The 27,768-nt window shown below is 35.6% G+C and overlaps 1 protein-coding gene across 1 annotated transcript in view; it reads right to left on the bottom strand.

The window, feature by feature from the left end:
* LRMDA (leucine rich melanocyte differentiation associated) overlaps nucleotides 1–27,768 on the bottom strand; it is a 645,824-nt gene that overhangs the window by 272,342 nt on the left and 345,714 nt on the right. The window contains exons 3-5 of the mRNA XM_032694727.1: nucleotides 19,796–19,922; nucleotides 10,394–10,533; nucleotides 729–855 (exon numbers count right to left, since the gene is read on the bottom strand). Of these exons, the coding sequence (XP_032550618.1) occupies nucleotides 729–855; nucleotides 10,394–10,533; nucleotides 19,796–19,922 (394 nt within the window). The remainder of the gene's footprint in view (nucleotides 1–728; nucleotides 856–10,393; nucleotides 10,534–19,795; nucleotides 19,923–27,768) is intronic.

Here is a 27,768-nt window from a genome sequence, read left to right as displayed (position 1 = left end):
CAGAAAGCAAGTAGATTGAAAACTTGGGTGGAGTTTTAAGAAAGATCTGCAGCACTAAAGGACTCTACACTCAGATTGCTGTTACTGTATATTGATCAACAATGGAAAAAGAAGGCGAAGTGGAGAATTCACATTTGCATTCTGATTGCTTCAGCACTGTGCCCAGAGTTTATGCAAGTGGTATTAAATGCTCAGATTACTGAAACTGTCTCTCTGATGTTGTCAATGCTTATTAGCAAGATACCACATTCAGTAACATCATACAAAATTAGAATCAACTGGTCCACTAAAAGCCAGTAAACACCATAGGTGGGTGCTCTGCAACAGACATTTGAGTTTAACATACAAGGCAGGGGACAGCTTGTCAGAAAAATTGCATTCTTTCACGAAAAGTACATCACACAGGTTACACATCCTTGGACAGGGTAAAAGTATTCTTTAAAGCTCCGTGACACATATTAGTTACTTTGTTATATGAAACAGAGGTTAAAAGCAGAAATTTGATAACATAGCCACATCCCAGTAAACGGATGTAACTGTAAATTTTTATATTAAAACACAGAAAAATGACTAAGGCTTTTGTCTCTCACCTAACCACATGTGTCAATCCTTACATTTGAAAGGTTTCACCTGTTACTTTAGCAAGAGACACAGCCAGGCTTTTGGAGTTATTTTAAAATGGTGCAAATGAATCATATTATTGTTACTACTTCCATTTACTCTCCTACCTTAGCATCCTTGGGCTTAACCACTTTCATGAAGGCGCCTCTTACCAAGGCTTCCTCTCTCTCCCTCCTGGTTACTTTCCGAGTATCAAGAAATTTCAGGTTCGTCAATTTATGCAGGACAAAATATCTGACAGATGTCAAAATGCACAGAGTTAAAATCCAGTAATAAAAAAAGACATACTCACAGACTAAATGACTAAAATTAACAGCAATAAACAACAGCCTTTATTTCCTCTCTCTGTTCACCTTTTTCATGCAATATATCTTCAGTAAAAAGTTATAATACTTACTTTACTCTCTCAAAGGAAGCTTGTTGTAAACTGCCCAAAAGAATTTAATACTGGGTGGATCAAGCACAGTTATCACCATGGACATGTATGCTCTCTATAGATTTTGGTGAGGTATAAAGCACATCAAGAAATAGGAAATTGTTTTGAACTGCCTGTTTGGGAAAAGGAATTTTGAGTGATATGAAAGATTCCATCTCACATTGCAGGGGAAAACCAATCTGAGAAAAGGGAAACTGCCTGCTATCTTCTCTGAAAGAGTTCTTAGAAAACATGCTTTTGCCAACACTTCACATTTTTTTTTATATATTCCTAAAAACACAATAATCATCAACAGTAGAGACACGTGAACAGCAAATCAGGGAGGGGTATAATTTGTCTTCTACCATACATACTAAACCACCATCCTTTGTCTTGAAAGGACTTTATGTCAGTGTTCAAAACTCTTAACATTAAAAGAAAGAATTTGTAAAGAAAAAGCATGGAGTTTTATTCTGGGTCTCTTAGTTCCAGGCCCATATTTTGACAAAGTCATAATTTGGAAGGAGGATTCCAATTTGGTCCTGCCAGAGAGACAAGGTATCCTTATGGTATATAGATCCCAGCTCAGGATTAAGTGCAGAAGCACAGACAGAGAGACTATTTATAGGAAACATATTTTAAGAATTCAAAGTTCTTATTAGGATTCATCAGTACTATATTCTATTTATCATTTTTACTCAAAAGACAGCAGCTTTTTAGCTTCAGAGAAATACTATTGGCTCCTCACTTGCAGAGGGAGAGAACATGGCAGATCAAACACAAAGTAAGGCACAACCATGGTAAATCCAAATATCTAACCACCTCAAGTACATGTAATTTGCATTTAGTCAACCAAATGTGAAGCAAACACCACAAAGTGAGGGAAGTGTCAGACTTTCCTGGCAGGGGGTAGAAAGGTGATTGATAATGTTCCCCATGCCTAGCTGTTTGCATAAAACTCAAGTCAGTCAGAGAGCTCCTAATCATACCAATCCCTTCTGGCAATGAGAGGAAGAAATCAAAGTAGTACAAAACTGCATAACATTTTGAAAGAGAATAACACACACACACACAAAAATTGTTTTAAAAGGTAAAAGTTTATCTCATAATACTGTTGTCAAGAACAGATAAACATGTGAAAAAGACTGTAACGCTCCCCTTTCTAAAACCAAGCAAAATTTAACGGTGCAAATAAACCTTTCCATCAAGTACACCATTCCTCTGAGGCAACAGCTTCATAAATTGTTAACAAGTGAACAGAAAATGCTCAGTTCTTAAATGTGAATCCTCAATCTATGGCTTTCAATTATATTAGCAGGAGAAAAAGAGAGTCACTTTACTAAACAGAACATCTCCTAAGACCATTTTTTAGACAACAGCTACAGATCTGAGACAGACACGTTCTCAGACTCATTCCAGCTTTCCTGGCTGCCCTTCCAGTCCTCCCTGGCATTTTGCTGGCCCTTATCTTTCAGTGGAGGAGAACCTATCCATCTTGCATTACTGGCAGAAAAGCTCTGATGACAACAGATTCTTTCAAATGAAGACATGCACAGAAAGAAACAATATGTCAAGAGTGAAAAAGAGTGAAGCTAAAAATGAGTAAAGACACCCACTAAGTGTAGGGTGAGAAAAGATGAATATTCAGGTGAAGAAAACATCGGTATTAGAAAATCAGCAAATGTTTAATGATGGAATGAAATATGCCATTGAAAAGCAGGCTGCAACAAAAATGACAACAGATTAAGACAGCACTGTCATCTATGCTGACTTTGGATCACAGCCCTAATGTCAGTCTCTCAATCATTTCAAAAGAGCTTAAAATTATAATAGCATTCCTTGATACAAATGTATTTTTGTATTTTTAAGCTATACTGATTGCATTTCAAAAAACAGAATTAGCACTAGTACTTGTCAATTCCAGAAACAAAACCAAAAAACCCTACCCACCCAAACCAAACAGCAAACTACACAAGTCACAGGTTTGGGGTTGATTTTTTTTTTAAACTTGCACTTCTTAAGGAAGCAAAGGTTATCCCACTAGAAGAAGGAAGGTACATTAGTAATTAATTATTTTAAAAGTTGATTAAAAATACAATCCCATTTATTCATATTCCTTTTACTAAATATGGAATAAGAAGTTTCTATGTGATTTGAAAATAATATGATACATTTTTACTAAAAGGCTGAAGAAAAACAGTGAACTTCCCAGATATATTTTAGCTAGAAATATGAAGACGCAGCTTTAATCTAAATGTAACATAAGTTTGCCATAAAAAAATACAGGAAAAGGTTACCAAAGCCTGGGAATGAACACTCTACAATATCAATTCAACCCTTGTAAATTTAATCCAGGGTTATTTGTTGCCCAAAATCTCTTTACTGTGATGTATGACTTAGTTACTAAGGTTATCACAGTAGTATCCTAAAGTTGCATAGTACATAAAACATTTCAGTTAACAATGCAGGGAGGTTAACTCCCACAGATAACCTACTATCAGAGGGTTAGACCAGATGACATGCCTCTGTCAGCTTTCAGGAGCTATTGATGGTTCAATCAGTTTGTTTTGAAGGTAAAGTACAACAAAAGGGCACTAAACTTATTCAAACTGTCAACAGGGACTATGGAATGTTGCTTGCAGGTAAGTAATTTTGGGTGTTTTAAGACTATTATCAAACACCAATGGCTGCAGAAAAAGACAGCTACTAATAACACAGAAAGCAGCCATCATAAAATACTTTGTGGCAGGTACTGAGACCCATAAATTTTGTGACACATTGCACCTGTTTTAGACTTAGAAAACACTAGTTAAAAGAATACTGTTTAAGGAAGAAAGATTCATCTAAATTTTACATTATAAGTTAAAAAAGGTTTATTTTAGGTTAGAAGTTGGAGGGGCAGGGTCTCCCTGTCCCCTCTTTTTTTCTTAATAGTTTTGAAATTTAGCACTGCTCCATGTGTTCTGAGACTGCTGTTACCAGCTTTTAAAATCTTTGCAGTGGTGTGAAAAAAGGTTAATATCTTCAGTGATGAGGATAAAAGTGAGCTTCAGAGAAAGAAAAATAAAAATCAGGTAGACCAGAAAGGTGCTTAGAAATCATTGCCTGTAAACTGATCTTCTAATTCATAACGGATTAAAGAAATTAATTATGTAAGTAAGTAAAGTTGCACCTTCTTTTGTTCAGAATCATCTCTCTCACCTTGATTCCCAGGGCCAAGAGGCCAATGAAAATAAGCTCATAACAAATATTCATCACACACGAAAAGGAACTCTCAGAGATGTAAAAAGACCAGAGAATATCATATTTCTTGTTATTTCCATCTTAGTTAAGTGAAAATGACAATAAAGCTTAACAACTCATTTACCAATTTAGTAAGTGCTGCATGTGATAAGCAGGTGAAGTAAAAGAAAATGTATGTTCCTTAAAGGATCACACGGAAGAAAAGAAAAAATCTATTTGAAACATTTACAAGAAATTTGTCAGTCCTGATCCAAAACACAGAAGTGCAAATAACTTCCAAATCAACCATTTATTTTTGTTAAATAGATCCTGTAAAATTTCAGTCTGATCTGTCTTTTTTCAGTAGCCATTTAGGTCCCAACATAAAAATTGCTTCAGTTTTAATGAGCTTTGGTAGTCTACCTCTAGCTAATGTCAATCAGTTCTAGAAAAATTTCATTCTAGAGCTATGAACATCATAACTACAACAAAAAAAACCCCAGTGAGTCACATAATATCATACCATCTAAGGGTCTCAATTAACTCATCACCTCCCTTTGAAAAGCAGATAAGTTGTTGAACATGGTTGGCCTTCTGAAACTGCGGGCCACATTATAGGAAAATTTCTAAAGTGGCAAAAAATTACTTGGGGAATGAACTGTTTGGGTTCTTTTCTTCTTCTTCTGCTACAAGAAAAGTATAATATATTTGTATATGCTAACATTTCAGAAAAAAATAACTATTCCACTGAACCTTTAATGAAACACTATGGTAGTGTACTAGATTCTGTATAGTCTTTCAGTTTGTACTTTTATTACCAAAAGCTGGAATATAAAACTGTACTATACGCATCAATATTTAAATTTTAAAAACTACATTTATCTGGAGTGAAAAATTGAGAAATATTTGGCCAGAAGAATGCAGAAATATCTAGCTCTTCCTGTATTATAACACCAACATGCTCTTTGTTTCAGAAAGTGTTTACTTTCATTTTTCTATTTTCTGTGCTATTATATTTCCTTTCCTTGACAACCATAGAACATAAAAATAATATACTTATTTCAAACTTTGAAGGGCTGATTATGCTCTCAGTTACATTACTGTAAACTAGAAAAAAATAAATAACCTAAAGTTGGCAAAGTTAGATCAGTTTTCAAAAGGGAGAGACAAAAACAAAAATCAGAAGGATTGAACAAACATGTTTATAACAGTGAGTGAGACTGATTATCTTCTGTAACTGTTTCTTCTGCCCCCTCCAAAAGGTTTACCCCTCTACCCCCACCAAACAGCATATAGCTGGCTACAGAATTCTCACTTGCAATGAAAAAGCTTCTTTAATACACAGATAAGGAAGACGGGTCATAAACTTAAACCAGCATCTTCCAGAACTGAGGGCACGATGTTGGCACGAGTTATGTTACAGGATCATGTAAGACCCTGTGCAGCCTTGGCACTGTTTGGTGATGATCATATAATTCTGAGGGACTCACAAGTCACTCAGAAATCCAGATCACCTCCTAATATTTTAATATCTTCTCCTTTTCTTCAGTGTAGCAAACAACTCTATGAATTAGAAAAATATCTCTCTATTTGTGTAACAATAATTAGAGTTATGTCTAAACTTACTGTGTTAGTATGGACAAATTGGGTACTACGGACTTCAATTTACTGGCTGAATAAAAACATCAGAATTGTTCTTGCTCATGAACCCTCACAGTGGATAGTCTCAGACAGAAGTTGTGTGGTCATTTGATGTCTATCACATATAGATTTTTTTCTACCAGGTACCAGTGAAACGACAAGACTTCACACAAATAGTGAAGTAACACAGATTCATAGATTATACAGATGTAAGGGAATATCCTAATCATCTAATTAAGTACATAAAAAACGTGTACAGAACTACCAGAGACTTCAATCCCTCCTGCTAAAAGAGAGCCTCAACAGTAATTCACTGGTATTGATCAGGTATATTAGCATTATTTTCATTACTGAGCAAGGACTTCTAGTCTCCTATTGCTTCCTGAGTATGTATTTATATCACCATCCAAATTCAATAAGAAGACTATTTAAAATAGAAAAGTTCTGTATCAATTTTTAAAATAAACAACAAAACAAAACCACAATAAAACAAAAGAAAACTGCAAGAACACTGAAAATGCTAAGTATTTCTAAGTATTTATGAGAAACACCGTTTCTCACAATCAAAACTGTGGGATCAGAATAGTTGGTTTAGCTTGAAAAGTTAATCCGTACAAAATGCATGCACTTCCTTTTTAGCTGTTATATCTTAAGAGGACTTCATAAGGTTATCATCATTTGCTCCCCCTGCCGAAGATAGCATATCTAGTACATGTACTTTTAAGCTAATTTAAAATAAACTCAGGCATTTGTTTCCACTTGCCCTTGTTTCCATGTCAACAGCATTTAATGAATGCATCATTCCAGGAAACGTCAATAAGGAGTAAAGAGGAATGACCAAGCACTGAAAACTTCACACACGGCATGAATTCTTCACAATCATATCGCTTTAATGAAAATAGGTGAGGTCACCTGCAGCATTCACAACTGCTTTGTAATACATTCTGACCCAGATGATTTTTCACAGTTCAGTAACACCACGTTTGAAGTTTTCACTGCAAACAATACACCCACAGGACTGACCGAGTGCGAGTACAACAGAAGCAACCAGCAATTACTGTGTTGACTTCTGTTACTTTGATCTCCGGGTCATGACCTTTGTTTTCACGCAATCTTCAAAGCAGAGATTGTAGACTAGGTTATTTTAGAGGACACACTGTTTTGCAAGCTATTTTTCTGTGATCCTTGCTTCCTATTTGAGCCAAAAGCTTTTAAAATTTTCCTATCACCATTACATTTCAGTTATTCTACTTTCCCTTGCCCTCACCACCAAGATACGCTTTTACAAAATATTAACGCCCAAATACAGAAAGCTTAAAAAAATAAGATAAAAACTAAGAATTTACAGAGTTATTTTTTTAATAGAAAGAAACTAAAGCCGTTTTACAGTGATGGAAAAAAATAGTAAGTTTTTAAATTTAACCAAACAAGTTTGCTCATAAAAATACCACAGAAGGGAACTTTCCATTTTCTTTTCCTGTCCAAGCAAAAATTCCAGTAACATAGAAATGTTTTCATCAATTTGTTCTCCTAGAAATTTAAAAGGTAAGGAGAAGTAGCAGGGATGGGCGAAAAAAGCTTTTCTTTTTCCCTAAAAAATTTCCCATTCAAAAGCAATATAGTTCTTATAAGAAAACCCCAAAACCTACTTTGAGAAAAAAATCACAATAATGTTTTACTATAAAAGTTACTGTTAATGAAAGAATAGGGAAGAGGTTTAGTAATTAAATTATAGAAATGGTACACCAATGGATTACTTGAGGAACCAGACTGGAATTTCTTGACAAAAAGCATAGTTTTCTATATTTTCTAATTATTTATGATAAAACCTAATTATTTTTAATATATGCAATATTACTTCTAACCTCAGTTGCTAAGATCACTATGAACAACTGGACCTTAAGTTTTTTAAAAAAATATTTTCCACGTTTCTTTAAGATTGAGATTTTGGGGGGTTTACAGATCTTTTCAGTTTGTTGGATTGAGAAGATTAAGCAAAGCTTTGATTTCTTGCACCTTTCTCTTTCTGGTTGAGGAATTAAATAGCCTGAACTCTAATTGAACTCAGTAGGAACAAAATTAAAGCTCAATGAAAAATGAAGCTGTGGTTCTAATGGTCACTGCAAAAATTTACAAAAAGAAGTTCCCATTCAGAACAAAACAAAGCCAGTTAAAGTCATGGTAGAGCACAGTGTTTACATAATTCAAGTTCACTGAAATCCAATCTTTTGATGCTTTCTGGCAAATTTCTCAAAAAAACTCTTACCAGAAAAAGCTATTTCAAACCATTAAAAAATTGCTGTAACTGGAAGAAAAAGTTGTTCAAGATGCTTCAGAATGTGTATTCAAAACTCTGAATTAGCTATTCAGAGTAAAATTACAAGAGTACTTTTAATCAGTTCCATCATGTGGATGAATATATATTCCCCTAAAGATAGGTAGGTAGATAGATAGATAGACAGACAGAAACACAGACAGACAGACAGTTGGATCCATGCTTTTGGGTTATGAATCTAATGTTGTCTAGCAAACACATTTCATATAATGCAACAAATAATAATGGAAAAGGATCAGGAAGCTTTCATTATAGCAGCAGAACCATAAATCATTCAACTAATTAGAAGCCCATTCTTCTTTATTAAAAGAACTTCAATTAACCTAGCTTATATGGAAAAAAAAATACCCAGAGTTTTGAAAAATTGAGAGGAAAGAGAATGGAAGCAATGTTGCAGTTTCCAGTAGATACATAAATAGAATCATTTCACACTTTGACATGGTGGTTTGCCATGACATGACCTAAAACTACCTTGACCTCTCTGAAATCAACATTTTTGCATTGAAATGAAACAAGAGACGTGCTTGTTTTGATGTATGGCTGCGTGACATATTATAAATATTACATCACATAACCACAGAGGATGTCAATCAATAAAGAATTTTTTCAGAGAGCACTAAATGAACCATGGGTTCTTGCCTCTGAATGGCTCCTTTAACGTACTACTTTTGCTTAAATGATTAATAGGAGACATATTGTCAGAAAACATACTTAAAGTGAAAAACAGTAAACTGTAGAAATATCATTCATTTTTTAAGCAATTTTCTAGTGCACATGTCACATAAATTTACATAGAGACAGCACTATTATATTCTCATAAGCTGGATAGTAGGCATACCTTCCACTTAAGTGTGAAAGCAATGAGAAGATATTTTATTAAATTTAGGCTGTTCTACTTTGCGAAAACCAAAATACTACAAGCTAAACGTGGATTCAAAAGTGGAATTATTAAAAGGTGAAAGTCTGACAACAAAGAAACCCTTCTCAAAAATTTGAAACAAACTAAAAAGTATATGCACATTTGGGAGAGCTGTGCTGATGTTTCAAAGTACAGCATTTCCTAAAGCATTGAATTCAAGACACTTCCCAATAAACCTGCTTATATTGTTTTGTATTAGCTCCTACAGCAGAGTTTAGAGTACATGAAGATAAAATCAGAGTTTTATTATATAAGTCTGAATACTGCAGGTGATTTGCTAATAAAAAGCAAGCTCAGGCTGTGCAAATTTGGTAGCCTGGTTGTACTGCTTGGTTCCAACTTGCCTCTGACTGCCATTTTCAACCGATGTGAAAAATGCCAGCACACAAAGACTGAAATAATGTTTCAGATGTGAGCAAGGAAAAATACCTCTAATGACATTTTTTTTCTTCATAATCAATGTCTCCTTGCCTAAAGGTTACATCTATTAAAATTATGTCACTTAGCAGATATTCTGTAAGTTTTGGATCTATAGCCATAATCATTATCAGCCAAAAGTATTTCTTTTTTTTTTTTTTTCAAAAACAACCATTGTAATTTTTATAAACATTTCAGTTGGATCAGTTGTACTTACATATTTTATCAGGCTTTCATATTAAAATTCAGATGACCTTTTGTGTAATCTAGCTCATTAAAATTACATTATAGATATAGTTTGGGATTTTTTAATTGGAATCTAACTGCTCTGAGTAAGGCAGCACAATAGAGGAGGAGTCCTTCTGTATTAATAGTGCCTTGATAACTACAGTAGAAGCAACTCAGCACCACATCAAATATGAGTAGAAGACAATGCTACCGGCTATCTCAGTGTAGTGATTTTTCTTTTTATTGCCTGTCGCCCTCAGTGTATGTGAATGTTGCCTTATCTTGGCCTTAAAGAAGGAAATGCTGTGAGTAGGGGCATATGAGCACCCACATTCAGGAAATCCTGTGCACACCTGCTCAACTCCAACATGTGCTACACAGCACTGAAATATTTCTTGAAATAGGGTTCCTGAGAGTGATCTCACTGAAATGGGGTTACTCAAATTCCCAGGTGTTTCATGGCAGAATATGTGACATTGCTTTCAGAAAAGCGTAAATGATTGTTTGAGACTCTGGGCTGACTTTAGTTCAAGATTTTTCCAGTAGTAAAACAAAACTGACATGTCTTATTACATCTACAAGCAAAAACACTAACCTGTACCTCTGGTAGTCATCCTCATCCTTTTCTTTGCAGACCAGTTCATTTGGGCAAGCAATGTTTCCAAGCAAACTGAGATACTGTAGTGAGGGTACAACTTCAGCCAAATGGTCCAAAAGGCTTTCTAATTCTGTTATGTGTCAGAGGTTGTGGGTTAAGGATTCAATGACATTAATGAAAAAAGCATTTAGAGTTGCATCACTGCTGATTTAAACATACATTTCAATAACTGACAATCAAATTTAGTATGGCATTCAGGAAAATGTCACATTAATTGTTCCAAGGGCAAACAGGGATAAACTTCAGTCAGTTTTTTGGCATGGAATGAAAGAATTGGGCTGTTTTGTCATTCTTTTCTCCTCCTTTCTTTCCTAGGTGGTTCACTACAAAACATTAAAACTTTGACAAAATGATGGATGCTGTGTGGTAAAATGGCTAGCAATTGCTGGAGCCATGAAACTTTTCCAGCATGGAAACAAACAGTTAGTTTCACAGCACATTCATCACTAATATATTCAGCCCACTGGAAAATGAGTTTAAAAAAAAAAAAAAAAGAAAAAGAAAAAGAAAAAAATCAAACCACAACAACCCACGCTCACACTCAGCATATAAATGCTTTGAGTGTCACAGGAACACATTAGTAACCACTCAATTAGTATAAGTCAATTAATGCTTCACTAAGTGCAACTTAAACACTTCAGTGTTACAATTATTTTGTATATGAAGCTTTAAAGACTTGGAAAGCATAATTTTTTGCATTACAATAGCCTTATATTTTGATGTTCATGAGGCTTTTTAACTTAACTATATTCCTTGGAACATAAATAAGGATGTTACAATTATTATTGCAAACCTTCATGAAACAAACAAGCAAACAAAGGTTAAACTATTTTTAACCACTGCAATACTGGAGATTACATCTTAGGTTTAAGCACAACAAGAATATTCAACCATTTGCACACTGTCGATTAATCAAATAAATTATTTTGTTAGAGCTTAGTTTGACAGTCTCTAAGACTCAAACTATACATTCTTATTTACTTCAATTTACATACAAAGATATAGGTGTGATTCTCAAAAAATATGCCATGTATATGTGTGTAAAAAGTTTCCAATATATAAAAATCAACTGACTTAGACAAGAGTAATAATTGTTCAAAACCATTAAAGGACATTTCATTGTTCTGTTTTTATCCTCTCCTTCTGTTAGAGACCACAACTATTGTCACAACTATTGTTTTAAATTCTCAGCTCACTTGTGTTGCTATTATTTATACTTGATTTATGTGTTTCTGTTATCTTTGTTATTTTTGGCTGATGGAATTTACTTTATTTCTCACCCCAATATCTTAAGGGCAACAAAAGCAATACAAAATGGAAACAGCAGCTTTATTGTTAAAATTGTGGTCTTCCTTTCATAAGTCTGAAATTTTATTTTATTTTCAAACACACATGAAGATCATGCCAACAATTACTGATTCTCATCTACTAAAAGCAATGTATCTACACTCACAGTTAATGTTCTGTCCCTTAAGGTCGAAGGAATCATAATTAAATATTCTCCATGAGTAAGAAAAACGAGAGTTTGAAATAAGTTCTATGAATTCATTAAAAAGGTAAAAATGCTAACTTTTAATTTGGCAAAGCCACGTTTTAGAATGTTACATGCCAGTAAGTAATCTATCAGACCCTTAGAAACATTACCTTTTTGTAGTACCATATGATACAGGTCTTTGTGAGCTGAGTGAACTATCGATCAAAATTTGGTGCTAAATGTCATACCTGGACCTCAAGCTCACACATAAACTTTTTCATGGCTCTTTCAGAAAGATTGTGACTGTGATAGGAAGCTCACAAACTGTTTTTCCAGGCAAAAGCTTTTTAAAAGTTTCCTAAGACTGTTAGAGAAGTGCTTGAATCTGGCACCTGCCCTCAGCCAGGAGAAACACTTAATTTCTCACAGTATTACTTGAGTTGCAAAAAGGTTCCCTGAGAGAGTTTACTAATAAAGACAGTTATTTCCATAATACCCAGGAGGTGAGCTACTGGAAGGGTTTGATTGTATATGGTAATTTCCTATCAAAAGGAAAAAAAAACCAAAAAACACAAAACAAACAACACAAACTCTCCAACAAATTATTCAAAATTTTTGCTTCTTTTGTGGATTTAAACATGCAGGATTTTTGCCTGTCAATTCAATAGAGTTTTTTCTTGTATAGAAGCTTTTCTCCCCAAAAGTTTGCTAAATGTGGAGTATGACATGTATTCTAACTCATCTGAACACGCAGACTTCAAGGAAAATATCAAAATGCATTTAGAAATGTAATGAAGAGCAGTGTCAGTGTAGATATGCAAGTGTAAGACTGTGCCTCAAAGTCCTAAGGAAAGCGAAAAGGAGAGACACCACTTTCAGCCAGAGTTTTAGGTAAATAACAGGAGTTGATAATCTGCGTCTCAAAAATCTAAAACTCCCAAATTTGGAAATTAGTGTCTAGGTTCTAATACCTTGTATCTAAACCCTGAGCATAGATTTTAGGTGCAAAAACACCCCTCTAAAAAGTATCTTGGGCAAAAGATACTTATCATAAATAGTTATAAAGAGTGGTTATATCGTAAATAAAATAATTAATTATTTTCTTTAGGACTTTAACTACCTTTTCTTTTCCCTCTTAAAAACAAAACAAAACTCAAGGTACAGATTGATTTTCCAAGAAGCCCATTCACCTACCATCACATTTCTTCTTTACAAAGCATGTAGGAAAAGTAAATGTTATCCTGTTCAAATTCTCACGATTAAGTATTTTTCAGAAATCAGTCATAAGTCATGGGGTACTTCTAGTGTACTGTTTAGTTGATCAGCATGTCATATACTTATTTAAATTACAATATCGGAACTATATGATGCCATCAAAAGTATTAAGTCTTTCTAAAACAATGCTAGGAAAATATGGAGGGATAAAATCAAAAGCAAGTCTGAAATTTTATTGCCAGCTTCCTTTTTTATGGTTTATTGTTGCAGTCTAAGGAGGGTCATACTGGTGCAATCAGAGCCAAAGAGCTGCAAAATCCTGCTGTGCTATTTCTAAGACCAATTTCAGCTCCATTCTCTTCAAAAAAGAAAAATCACAATTAAATCCACGGACAGTGCTAGTGAAAATGCGCTATGAAAACAGCCCTGGACTGATCTTTCCAAAGTCAGTGTCACTGATCATCAGGTGAATATGTAACAGTGATGCCAATACTTACACTAGAGTCCCATCGTTTGAAAAATGGTTTAAAGTATCACTGTTATGACAATTAAAGTGCCTTAGTGTGGCAATCCATCTCCTGATTCAAGTGTCATCATTACCAATCCATTAATGCCTCTCTTTCTAACAGATGTTGAGTAAAATAAAAATTTGTAATAATTAAAATTTTTAACTCTTCAGCAATACAGCTCACAAGCTACAACATCAGTTCTGGGCAACTATGCAACAAGGGACCTCTCCAAAAATCCAACCTGGTCTTCATGAACAATGAACAGAAACATACTGGAGATAATTTAAAATTTCATCCTCATCAAAAGTCTTTACTGATTTATTGCACTGTTTCTAGATTTAAGTTAGGGAAACATTTAAAAGAACTGCGTATCTCTCAGAGATTAATTTTTTAAAACCTCTTCACACTGTTACACAGATATATACACCACACATGCATATTTACAGTAGACTGTCCACAAGCAGACATATGCACAATCATACACAACCTCATCACTGTATTTTATGTTCTGAAAAACAAATGCCACCAGCAATACTGAAACATAGCAACAGAATTATTTGGAAAACACAGTACTATGGTGGGTCTGGTTTAGCTGCAGAGCAATATCAATTTTTTGCAAGTTTTGTGGAACCAAAAATATCCTACAAATAGGCATGTTCTGACTTGTCTGTTTTCACTCACTGTCTGGTAGCCAAGACTGCTATTTTTGAGGTTCTCCAGAAGGCAAAAGAACAATCAAAAGCCCAAAGCAAATTAGGTATCTCCTAAGAATTAACTGTCAATGCAAGCTTATAACATTTTTGTTTGTTTGTTTTGTAGAAAATCCTTTAACATGGGTCAAAATTCTAGTGATAGTCAGGACTACGTCCCCCTACAAACCCTTCAAAGACAAGTTCCCAGGAAATATTACATTTAAGTAAGGTCAAAGTTGTAAACTCTGGGGTGGATAGCATAATGCCACTTTGCTTAGTCAATGTTAGGAGAACCTTGCAAGTTGGGTCAGTCATTCTGATGCTAAGCTGTGTCTTTTATACTTTTGAGAGGTTGAGCAGATTCACACAGAAACTACTGGATGATATTGTATGAGCTCCAGTATTCCTGATTTCTGTATTCTCAAGAGCTTCTTTAGCTGTGTCCCTCCAGCATATTTCCAGGGCAGAGTAATATAAGGTTTAAGTACTAAGAACTAATGCTGGTCATCCCCAAACTCCATACTATTTCTTCCTTACTAGCACTCTTGGTATAACCACATTCATGGTTGTTCTCAGGAACAACTGCAGAAATACCTTTGCTAACGGTTTCTAAATTAATTTATCCTATCCAAACAAACCTGTTTCTTATCTTACTATGCAATTATTTTTTGGATATAGTTTGAAGTATGCAAGAAAATCTTAGATTTGTTTCTGTAAACTTTTTGTCTGCTAGCAGTTTTTTACTAGTCACACATTCAAATATGGAAAAGTAACCACTCTTGTGCTTTTTCTCACTGCTTTGCAAGTTGCTCCACCATTTCCTTTAAAAAAGTTATTTCACTTCCCAGAGGAGCTGCAGGAGAACTTTTCATATTAAGGAACTTCATTGATTACAGCTTTTGGAAGTCCTTGGAAGCAAAGAGACAAAGTAAAGAGCAATCAGTTTTACAGGGAAAATATTTCTGAAATATGTACATGAGAATATCAGAAATATCACGCAGAATTCCAGACTACCACATAGAAAGACCCCAAACTCTCATTTAAAAATCTTCTGTCAACTAATTATCTGTCATGTAGGTGCTGCAATCAACTTAACATTAAAACAGCTGGATAACACTTCTACCAGAGTCATGAATGAGAAAGGTACCTATATTTATTCCCAGTTGAAACATTTGCTTCAATTAAATTTATCACAAACACAATGTAGCAATCACAAGCTATTCTCCAGTCAAATAGCCTTGAAGCAGAAGTTACCAATTCTCCTCTGAATGCAGTGTGAAAAGATCTTTGCCACCTGAACGCTTTTCCATTAGAATGTGCTAGGTCTTCAAGGTTGGATAACCACAGAAATAGCTTGCAATATGCAAGTATACATCTTACCCTTCCCTATATGCAATAGGATGTCACACACAGCCATTTGTATGCCACACTCTGGCTTGAACCTTATCTGGTAGGGAGCTAGGACCTTCAGATAAGGCCCTGTTCACTGACTTTGAGAGCATTTTGCTCAAGAAAGAAAGGGTGTGGCATGGATGGTAATTAACTAAATCCATATATCTCATGGAGAGCTTCCTGCATACCAAACACATGGGAAAAAAAATCCCATTCTGCCTCCTGGAGCAGCATTAATTTTCTCTGTGTAGCTGGAGTTGCCAGTGATTTTAAAGATATTTCAGAATCCTGATAGTTCCAAGGCTGCAGATTTGAAGACCAGGTTTCAATGTTGTCAAGTATACAAATGTGAGAATGTTTCTATTCCTGCAATAAAATTACACTTCTAGCTCTCTATAGAGGTCCATCATGAAATCATATGTTCTTTCTCACAAAGATTACTTTTTGTTTAGATTTTTTTTTTAACATTATTCTGCCCGAATGTTGCTCAAGGTTTCCAAGGCATCACAGTCAAGAACAAAGTAGCAGTTCAGGATTTTTAAAAAGGTTTTGATATCTGGAATTGAACTTGTCCAAGCACTGCTGTAGAACAGCACAATGAATAACCTGGACTGAAGACTACTTCCCTCTTCCACAGATGTTTGGCACCAAGCATTCACATTACTTAATTTTTACTTCAGGCCCACTTTACTCCAGAAGAAAGATTTTTGGCTCATCAGGTACAGCAGTTCTCTAACAAGTCACACAGATTTCACTAAATCCATAATTGTGGCATGGAGAACTCAGAAGTATATGCAGGAAGAGTGCTGTAGTGAACTGAATTGAACTTAGCTCAGTTCTCTGTTTAGTGGAGATGGGGAACCATGCATTATAGGAGATAATTTGTGTCTTTAATATATTCACTCAATCTACACATCAAATCCTCAGCACTTAACATAATGAGATTCTGTTCAGGCTGGGACTTCTGTGTCTTCAAGCACTTGAGGACAATGTAGAAACAAGCACAGAGGCAGAATAAATTACAATCTACACTTTGGAGGTTAAGCAAATCCGTAACTGTTAGAAACCATGACAAGACCTGCGTGAAGACAGATTATATCAGAAGTAGCTATTGGTATATTCTTCAGATGAGGTACTCACTATGCTGTTTTCAAAGACTCAGAAACATGTAATCCTTACATCTGAATCACACTGATAACTCCTCTTGCCACAAGCAATGTATATACCATTATAGGCATTCTGCCCAGCTCTAGATTTCCCACTCTGTCATATGAAATATTCTGGTTTTCCTTTAAACTATTCAAAACCTAGATCTAGATTCAATCATAGAATATGCTGAGTTGAAAGGGACCCATCAGGATCACTGAGTCCAACTCCTGGTCCTGCACAGGACACCCCAAGGATCACACCATGTGCCTGAGAGCATTGTCCAAATGCTTCTTGAACTCCATCAGGCTTGGTGCTGTGACCGCTTCCCTGCGGAGCCTGTTCCAGTGCCCAACCACGATTTAGGTGAAGAATCTTTTGCTGATATCTCACATAAACCTCCCCTGACGCAGCTTCGTGCTGCTTCCTTGAGTCCTGTCACTGGTCATGAGAATGAAAAGACCAGTGCCTGCCTCTTCACCTCAGACACTATGCTAGGAAGGGCCAAATGTTGTTTACACATACAGCGTCACACAATAAGTGAACCATGTAAAAGGAGTATAAAGCTCTTATCAGAACTACCGAAACAAGATATGGATCAAAATAAAGCCATAAAAGGAGAGAAGAGTACAGTAATATTAAGAAATACCCAGGAAAGATCTCATATGAGTTTTAAGTTTTACATGGCATTCCAATTTTCATAGGGGTCAGTTTGGATTTTTGTTTGTTTTCATCTCTCTCTCACTCTCCTTATATATGCATAATAATATTCCACCAATTGACATCTTGTTTCAGGTCAGTGTTCTTTGCTCACTTTTGTCCTTTATGTAGTCCTACTGTCATATACTGAACAATCTTTTCTGTACTGTATTTCATTATTCTATTAAATGTACATTTTTTTAACATTTTTCAAAGAATTCAACAGAGAAATAATTCATTAAAGGAAGAGATTCAAGTTCAAATAAGATCTTTATCAAATATGGCAGTCACATTGAAGAGAAGAATCTAGAAGGTTTCTGTGTTTCTGAAGACTGATGTATCCTCCCTACAAGAGATCACCGGTCCCTAGGGCTTAAAATGTTAATGATGGACAGTGGTTAGTTTTTCTTCCCTGGGCAGTTTGTATACATTAGATGCTTTACAAGTACTCCTGTAACTCCTCTATTAAATTATTGGTAGCACACTACAAAATGCATACATTATTTCTATAACCTGGGTAGCTTAATACTCTCAAAAGCTCTAACTTCATAGTTTTTAGATTGAATTAAAAAAAATCCCAGGATAGATCAAATCTTTCTTACCACGTTATCATTGATTTTGAGAGCTTACTCACTTGACAATACTATTTTAGTATGTCTGTGAGACTAGTAGGAATTCTTTAAAGATTACCTCTGACAGGATAATTTTTTTTTTCTCTGATTTTGTTCACTAAGTTATTATACAATACCCCTTCCCTCCTTTTGGTAAGTGTTAAAATTTCTCCTTGACATTCCCTCAAAGGACAAATATAATCACATGTTTTTTGGTCTTATGGTCAAATTTATATTTCATAGTTTGTAGAAGGAGATATACTGCATCAGACATACCATCACCCAATGTATCACCAAAAATGTTCTTGTTCATTGTTCATCAGTTCAGATTTTACTATGGCACCAAACAATAAAAAATAAAACCAGTTACTCAAATCCAACCCACAGTATCCTACATTAACCATAAATCTAGCCAAATACCTAGTACAGTAACGATGGTTACTGTTCAAGAAACACTCTTGGCAAATTTCCAGGGCTCCAAGAAAAAAAAAGTTACTCTGCTGATTTTTATTTATTTACAGAGTCAAAAATAAGTGCAGAAATCGTAGAATCTGCAGTTATTTTTATTCCCCTCAGTAGGAGGATTTTGCTTTAGTAGGAGGTAAATTGCTCTCTGTTTACATTGTCTGTAATAAAAGCCTGTAGTTGAGCAGCTTTGTCCTCACGCTGCAATTACAAGGAGAGGGCTTTAACAGTCTGTGCTCTAAGACTCTGCAGGCCTCAGTTGGCCTTTCGGCCACAATTTGATCACCCTTCTCTTTTGTAAAATCTTATATTACACATGTTCAAATCTCCAGAAGGGTCAAAGTATGGGAAAATTATGTAATAATCAAGTCTATGCCCATAGAACTTGCAGGTAATTAGTTTTTACAGACCACTACCTATAAGCCCACAGACTAGGGGCTCAGATTGAGCAGAGTACTTAGACAAATGCTGAAATATTTATTCTTAATAAACAGAAATAGGCACTAACTTCAGGCATATGGCAAAGTGACTGATTGGTTACGACTGGACTGAACCATACATCAAAATACTTTAATGTATTAAGACCTTGATTTGGATAGTATTTTATATGAATTTATACAGAACTGGAACACCAAGTGACTTGCTTTTAGAGCTGCAGCTGCACAGCAGCTATCAAATTGTGGATATTAAAACAGAGAAAAGTATTAAAATTTTTGTGTGTTTTTTTTTAAACTAATTTTATTTTACTTTAATGTTTTAAGAGCTATTTAAAGTATAAAGACGTAACAGCATTTCACTGCACGCTCTATTCCACTAGAGGTCAGCCTGCAACAGAACCCCAAGCAAACACAGGAACCGCTGCACACTGGTAGCACTGACATTATTTTCTTTCTCTATTTTATCTGTTAGAAAGATTTCTTCAGAGCCATAACTTAGATCTCTCACTAAAATGGAGCAACAGGAAGATATAATGGTGCATTTCATTTATGAATGACCTATAATAAATTACTATGAAGTATTCCAGGTGCCAAACGAGAGAATGCTTTGTCTCCACATGAGCTATATTTCACATACTTTAATTTGGCTGACACATAAAACTCATTTGACATTTTGCAGGTATTTCTTTGAAAGGATATTTGGTTCTTGTTGAGCGTTAAGGTATGGAGGTGGGGTAACCTGGGTAACAGAAGGTCATTTCCAAGTAGATTGTTGTCCAGGATCAGCTCTTCCAAGTAACTGAATGTTTTCAGTCCTTCTAGTGACCTGCAAACGGCAAAGGCAACAGGAAAAATGATACTCCCCTAAATCAGGGAGGCCATTATGAGCTGAAATAAATATTTTAACCTTCCCTTTCAGGAGTGGGAATAGTTTTGGTTTGGGCCTGTCAGAAGAGTGAATGACAAGCATTAGTGGCAAGGGGAGTGCTGGCACTGCAACACATCCTTCACATGCTGGCAGGATGAAGGATGCGGGTCACTTAGTGAGTAGCCAGGATCCAAAACAAAAGGCTTCAGATATGGGGCCTGCAGGATGAATTTGTCAATGTCTTGTGCCTTCAGGCACCCAGCCTCGCCTGACCCTAACCTCCATTCCCAAGATAAATAACTCTGTCACAGTTCACCTTCATTCCCTGGACACAAATTTAAGTTGTCATCCATCATTTCTGCCAAGAAATATCATACCCTGCTAACAATAATAAATACAACTTCAAGTATCATTTCTTAGCAGTTACCTTACGTGCAATAATAGGAAATGTAGAAGAGGGGTTTTTTTCCCCTTTTTATAAACTACTTAATTAGCTTTTTCAGTCCCTGCAAACAAAGTGAAATGTTCTCTACAAAATAAAATGCAGAATTACTCTGGAGAGAAAAGGCATTTGTTTTCTTCTCAGAACTTACTATCCCACTGTCAAGCCACAGGTCAGACTGCAGAGAGTAGCTTTAAAAAGGAGCATTTGACAACATGGCAGTGAAGATGATGACTTGTAAATAAACAACATTCTGGTGGTATTCATTCCTCCGATAGCAAAGTACAAGGAAAAAAAAAAACAAAACTAAAAAAGAACATTTCAGTACCTTATTAAGACACCTATTCCAAGCTTGATTCTTAATGCTTGCACATTCCAACAGTAAAAAAAAAAAACCAAAACCACACATTAATCAACTAAGACACATGATATACAAAGCATATGCACAGACACGCATTCACAGCTAATTCACCTACCAGACACCTAAAGATATGCTGAGATTGCATGAGTTGACAGCTGATCTACTATGCCTACCAGTGGGAAGATCATCACTGTATCTCCTGGCTGTTTTTTAAAATGTGATGAATAAGGGAGATGCACTCTATACTATTTATTCAGTTAGCAATGACATTTATACTGAGGGGATTTCCTCACCCTCTCCCTAGTTTTTGGCAAAGATCAAAATGTCCCTGTTAGAATGTTCTACAGACCCTACTACTGGAGGAAAATACAATTATTAGAAAGTACATGGGTTTCAAATTAGACAATTTAACATTCATCTGTACAACAACAACCAGATCCAGCTTTTGTAGATACAACTTACTAACAACTTATAGATCACAGTTAGAGAGTTCAAGCAACAGAAAGAAATCAAGTCTGTGACCTTTACACTGGGTACTGTATACTAAACTATGAATATTCAAGTAACTTTCGCACAACACTGAAGCAGTGTATTTCAGTCCAAGGACTCTAAAGTGCTCACAGTCTCTTGACTTGAAAGGGAGGTACAACTATTACTAATGACATTTTGATGCAGGGCAGTCAGACTTGAGGAAAATCTGCCATGCCTATACCCTATGGCCCATCTATTTTGTTACAATGCCTTGAGACTACAATTTCTGAAGCTGAAAAAATAAAAGCCTCTATTATAAACATTATACTGAAACAATCACCACAGTAAGAGTCACACTTTTTGCACTTGCCTTTAACAAGCAATTTTGAAAAAAAAAAACCTCAATTCAGCCTACATAAACTGTACTCCATTAAGAGCTGTGCTAGCATGCTGCACTGAGCCAGTTAGTTCAGTAAAAGGTTGCAACAGACTTGGTTTTGCCAAATTCAAGATCAGAGGAGAAATCAGCAAACATCTCAGACAGCGCTTTCCCCCAAGTACCTTTAAAAGGCAAAATAACCCAGAGGAAGTAGCAGTGAGTTTATCGAGCTGTTATGAGTTTTCATTTCAGTTTGACAAACCTAGTTTAGCAAATTCCCCTTAAATACTCTTTATTATATAAATAGTGGATTATTTCCAAACCTCACTTTTCAATGTATGACTTTGACTTGCCAAAAGAGTTCAGAGAAGGCCACCTCCTTGTCAGCACCACAGAGCCTTATGGGATGTTAATAGGTCCTTTGTGAAAAAACACTGCTTGGGCTCTGGTCAGTGTCAGCATCAAAATACACATTGTTCCTGAGTTATGTTATGCAAATATAATACTCTTATCATGAGAATCAGCAAATGGTTGGCAACTGGCAAGGAGAAGAAAGCACACATCCAAAACTGCTGCAGGGGAGGCATAAAACAAAATGACAAGCCATGAAGTGGGACAAAAGGCCTTGAAACACTAGAGGGAGTTGCCTATTGAAACAGCCTTTCTTTCACAACCCTGGGCTGAACACAAGGGTACTAGTTTCATAGATATGCAGAGAAAAGTGTGCGCAAATCTCCTTACACCTGTCTGGTTTTGATAATTTTTGCCATGTAATGTTATTAGCTGCTCAGTTAAAAAGGAGCCATGTTACACAGGGGGTTGCTTATAATTGCTGTTTTCATGTCATCAGAGCAGTGTGCACTTGGTGATTTAATCACCTAAATTCAGAGTCCAGGGAGATGGGAGGGGTTGCCACAGTACAGAGAGCGGGTGTAGCCATTAATATAAATTTACAGATATACGTTATTTTGCTATTCATGAAATTCTTTGTTTCATCTTATCCAGAAGGAAATAAAAGTGTTTGCTATCATTCAGTGATTACAGCTACTGAATTCTAGGCATCATCTACCATCATGATATATAAGAAAATACTGCCCAGTAGTTGTACTCCAAAATGTAAAAGTTTTAAGTACAGTCCACACAATAGATTTATGGTACAAACTTCAGCAAGTCCCATAACTTCTGTGAGCCTCAATTTCCCATCTGCACATGGCAGATAAGAAAGGATTGCAATTGGGAATTCATATATAGAAAACATTTTTGAGAAGCTGAGACAGAAATCAGCACAAAATACTGTCATTTTTATTTTTAATGAGGATGAGAGTAATATTAATGTACTCCAAGTATTTCCTTATGAGCCTATTACAAAACAGGAGAGGAATGTGTATATATACACAGCATAGGAAGGACACAAACAACCCAAGAGAGGAGTATAAAAAGAGGGACATCCCCTAAGAAAGAGAACCAGTCTAAAATTAAATCTGAGCTGTTTTCTCATAATTCACAGCATTAAAAAGATGTCTTCCCATATTAGTATATTTAAAAAAATGCAAAATCTTACCACAACAATACAACCAGCACTGAAGGGCCAGTGGCAAGTAGTTGTTTGCCCTACTTTAAAAAGGCCAATAAACATCACTAAGGTGGATTGCAGGGCTGCTTGTCCCAGCTCTAACGTCATGAAAGCTGCCCATTATCTCACCCACAGGTACCGTCTCAGTTACCTCATTGCAGGGCTCACACTTTGCTCCCAGAGGAGAGCAAGTGCTGCCAAGAGATTTCCATTGCAATTTTCAAAGTCACATCAAACCGACAAAACATCACAACGTATTCAGTGCCGCCTCATTCAAACAGAAAAAACTTTAAGTTTCCACTGTAATTAACCCTATCCTCGTTAAGATAATTATGATCAAGCTCCCTGTCACAGCTAATATCACAGCATCATTGCCTATGGCTCACGCTTTGCCCTCATTAGCTTACAAAAACACTGCGTTAAACAGGAAACTGACTCCCTTTGCAAAACGACTTAAGATGTTCTGTAAGCAGACAGTAAATAATCCTTTAGAATATAAAGGTCTCAGAAATGTCATTTTATCCAAGTTCTTTGGCTAATCAGTATGATTTCTTCCAGCTTTCTTTTCCATAATTCATTCATGGTTTGTAAAAAGTTTTAATCATAAAGGAATGTCATGACAGAAATTTTTTTTTTATATGTGTATGCATGGTAATTGTCAACTACACTATTTCATGTGGTCCCTCTGACCTGACAGGGATTTGGTTACAATGCAAGTAAAAAGTAAGTCTTCATTTTGGTAATATTTGACAATGAAAATATGACATTTTATAAATGAAAAAAAGCAGAACCCCCTCATGTAATAGACAAACCTTGGTACTCTGCAGTTGTCCTTGTCCAGAAGAACAAGTTGCTCAGAAGCATATGCTAAAAAAGAAGTATTCCCCACATTTTATCCCACCCCTCTATTAATAAGACAGCTGCCTCATATCTAATTGACTTTTTCCTCCTGTTTAACAGGAAAAGAGAGAGCAGTTAACAATATGTAAATGAGAGAGTTTGGGTTTAGCCTTGAAATTGATTTGCACTTTGTTGAGAAGAGATAGCCATTAGCAGAAGTTAAAGATGGAGCTGTTACAAAACAAGAGCTTTTTAAAATACCTTTTTTCTTGCCTTTAATGTTTTAACAGATTACAGGAGAGCAGAATCAACATGAGAACCCTTGTACTAGATAATTTCAGTATTTAAATAGAAATGCAAATTCTATTTCTCCAGCACCTGCCAGCCAAGGAGCACAAAGCATTTTTTTTAAACATTAATGAATTACTTTTCAAAAACCTGCTGAGCTTAAAATTCCATTTCGTAGTAAAGCAGAGAGAGGTTAAGTGACTAACGGAAGGTGACCTCCAGCAATTTTCTATGAGACAAGAAATAACACCCAGAAGTCTTGACTTCTAGTCCTTTGACTTAACCTCACCAAAATAAAACAAAGAGCAATAAATATGTTTATATATATATATATATATAAATCAGGCAGACAAAGTACAAGTAAAGCATCAAAACATGATCCTGCAGTATTCAAAAATAAATGCTTCCCCCCCCCAGTCCTACTTAGGGTTTATTCACAGTTTTCTGCATGATAATAGATCCAGAAAGAAAACAGAATGAAGTATTTAATGGACAGATCTGACATGACTTCTGGACCAAGGTAGAACACCAGGAAAAAAAAGCACCCCAGTGAAAGTAAAGAACTTCCAAAATTTCTAGTGTGGGCCAGGGCCCAGGTTAGAGTAGACAAGTCATAAAACACGAATCATGAAATTCTGTTCAATGGATAACAAGGTTGTCAGTGTTTTGAAAACAAGAAATGCTTTGTTTTGTCTACTATCAGAGGGAATGTTAGTATTTTGCAGGCTGTCTAGAGGTAGCATCTTGCCTCACTTTCAGTCATTACATTTCCATCTTTCTGTTAGTAAACAAAATATCTGTAAGCAGCTATTTGAATAAAACTTGAGTCAAGGCTATGAATATGGTCAGCAAAAGAGAAAGTGGAAATAAATGAATGAGCAGCACCATTGAATACCTACGAAAAAGAGATCTCCACAAGAAAAGATTAAACTTCAGGTATGAACTGGATCTACAATTAGTTTCTGAATCTTTTCACATAAAGGTCATACTTAACTTCCATATATATAATAAAATAAATATACATCCCTTGTTTTTCCCCTTTTCTTATACACTGGAAGCATACAAGACTACATAGGACACCATATTACCAGAAAGATTGGGATGAAAACATCTCGCACAACCAGAGCTACGTAAGCACATTAAAATGGCAGGGATTCATGAAAATTCAGAATCTTCTTCTGGTTTTTAATAGTCTTGTTCTGACTCTTACCCAACAAATTCCATTGCTCAAAAAAAGAAGCCCAAACTTCTCCACCCTTACAAGTCACCCCCCACCCCAAAACCCCAAAGAAAACACAAGCAAAAATAGAGTCAATAAACAGATAGATAGAGATGAGCCTTTTGAATTCTAAAAGTTAAGTTCACAACATTTCAGACCCATTACTACCAATTATAAAACAGAAATGCAGAATTTCTTGAGAGAGGGATTTTGCTATTAAGCAGCAGTTCCTCAAATGACGACACTATCTGAAAAGCAACAATGCATCCATCTACAGACTCCCAGTTATTCATAACTCCTTACAGGCAGCAAGAAAAGATGGGCACTTCCAGAAGGTGCATCAGACCTTCAGGTGAGGCTCAGTGAAGCACATATATTTGGGAGGGGTGAACACAGCCTATTTGTCCAAAATCTTGCAATGAAATTACAGAAGAATCTGCAACATTAAGGTAAAAAAACCTGTTAGAGCTGTCCCCCATAGGGGTGGATTATTTAGCTGGTGAAATAAACCACAAATCCCAATTACAGCTTTCAGTAGCTCACAAAAACATATTACAGTCAACCATTCAGTCATTCAACCACCATTCTCTCCTACCAAGACTCTACTAAAAAAACCCACAAACAACAACAACAACAAAATACCAAAAAACAACACACACACACAGAGAAATAAAACAAACAAACGAATAAAAAAAAGATAATTTTGCAATTAGTTTGACTGTGATGGGTTCAATTTCTTTTCTAATGAACTTCTTAAAGTCTCAGATTTCACTGTGTATATTTAACATACCTCTGTTCAAGAGAAGATCCCATTAATACAGCTCAAGCTTTATCCTTCATGTTAGGCTTCTTTTTGCTTAAGTTTTCATATTACATCTCTAGGATTAAACATGCCAAGATTTTATACGATATTACTGTTACAATCTTGTTTAAATTTAAATAAAATTACAATCAGTGTACTATAGCCTGTGGCAAGGCAGTTTTCATGTAAGCCATATAAAATATTTTAAAATAATACAAAATGGATCAGAAAATGAGCTCTTAGTAATCTAGTCATCAAATAAGTACCATATAACAAAATACAGTCGGCAAAACAGTGCTAAGAATTATCAAGCAGAGAGCAAGTGACTGTATGCATCCATAGTTTGTCAAAGGGTGTTCTGGAAAAAACATCACCAGTAGTTCAGTGGATGCATCACTTCCCTAAAATTTCTAAGTATGGATTTTAACATTCTTCTACTAATGTTTCTTGAAAGTATTTGATGAAGAATAATAAGGTTAGAGGACTTAAGAGAAAAACTTGGATGCAAGTCTCTTGTTTTATTTGTCTTTTTCCCCAATCTTAACATGGATTCAGTTCTAGTAAAACAAACAGCATTAAAAAAAAAAAAAAAAAGCTAACTGCCATTTCCTGAACTTGAAAGAATTCAATTAATTATTACTGATTCAAAATAGAAAAAGAATATGCCAGGGTTTACGACATACAAACCTCCCTGTTTAAAAAAAAAGAGCAAACAAACAAACAACCCACAAAGAGCTAAAACTCTGCAATGTATTTATTCTTAAAAGCTCCTCTCAGCTCCACGTGCCAAGTGAAGAACCTATTTATAAACCGCCTAAAAAACAGTATTATAATGGAAATATGAGCAAATTCAAGTGCAAAGGCAGTGCCATAATGAAAGCTTTACTGTATCTTGGATCAATCTGTCACTCTGCAATTCAGATAGTAACTTGACCCCTCCCCTTTTAGCACAGAGAAGTGGGGGCTAACAAGCCTGTAGAGTGAGTAGAGTAAAGCCCATTTCGACTACCAGAGTTCAGTGAGAAGGGGGAAAAGAAAAGTAATTTTTCTCCCATCTTCCACAACAACCAAGGCTGAGGATTGACAAGCAAATTGACGCACTGCTCAGAGGGCAAAAGATAAATGTTTGATGAATTGGCCATTGCTGGAGGAGTGATGGGCTTCATATGTGCATAATGGACTAGCTGCCGTTCAATTCAGATTGCCTGCCAAGATAAGAAACCATAATGAATGGACCAAGCACAGCCTGTGCCATAAGAAAGTATAATCTGACTAGTTTTAATAAACTTAATAAAAAAGATGAAGCAGAGAGAGGCAAGGGGACTGGCCTTTGTGACCAGCTATAAGAGGTGAGAACGACTAATAGACTGCTCTAGCATGATAGCAGAGAATTGTTAATGGACATAACACCGAATCCCTTGATGTTAAA

Source organism: Chiroxiphia lanceolata, chromosome 8 (genome assembly GCF_009829145.1).
Source record: "Chiroxiphia lanceolata isolate bChiLan1 chromosome 8, bChiLan1.pri, whole genome shotgun sequence".
Lineage (NCBI taxonomy): Eukaryota > Metazoa > Chordata > Aves > Passeriformes > Pipridae > Chiroxiphia > Chiroxiphia lanceolata.
The sequence above is the reverse complement of the archived record's forward strand: the minus strand, read 5'-3'. Positions and strand labels throughout refer to the sequence as shown.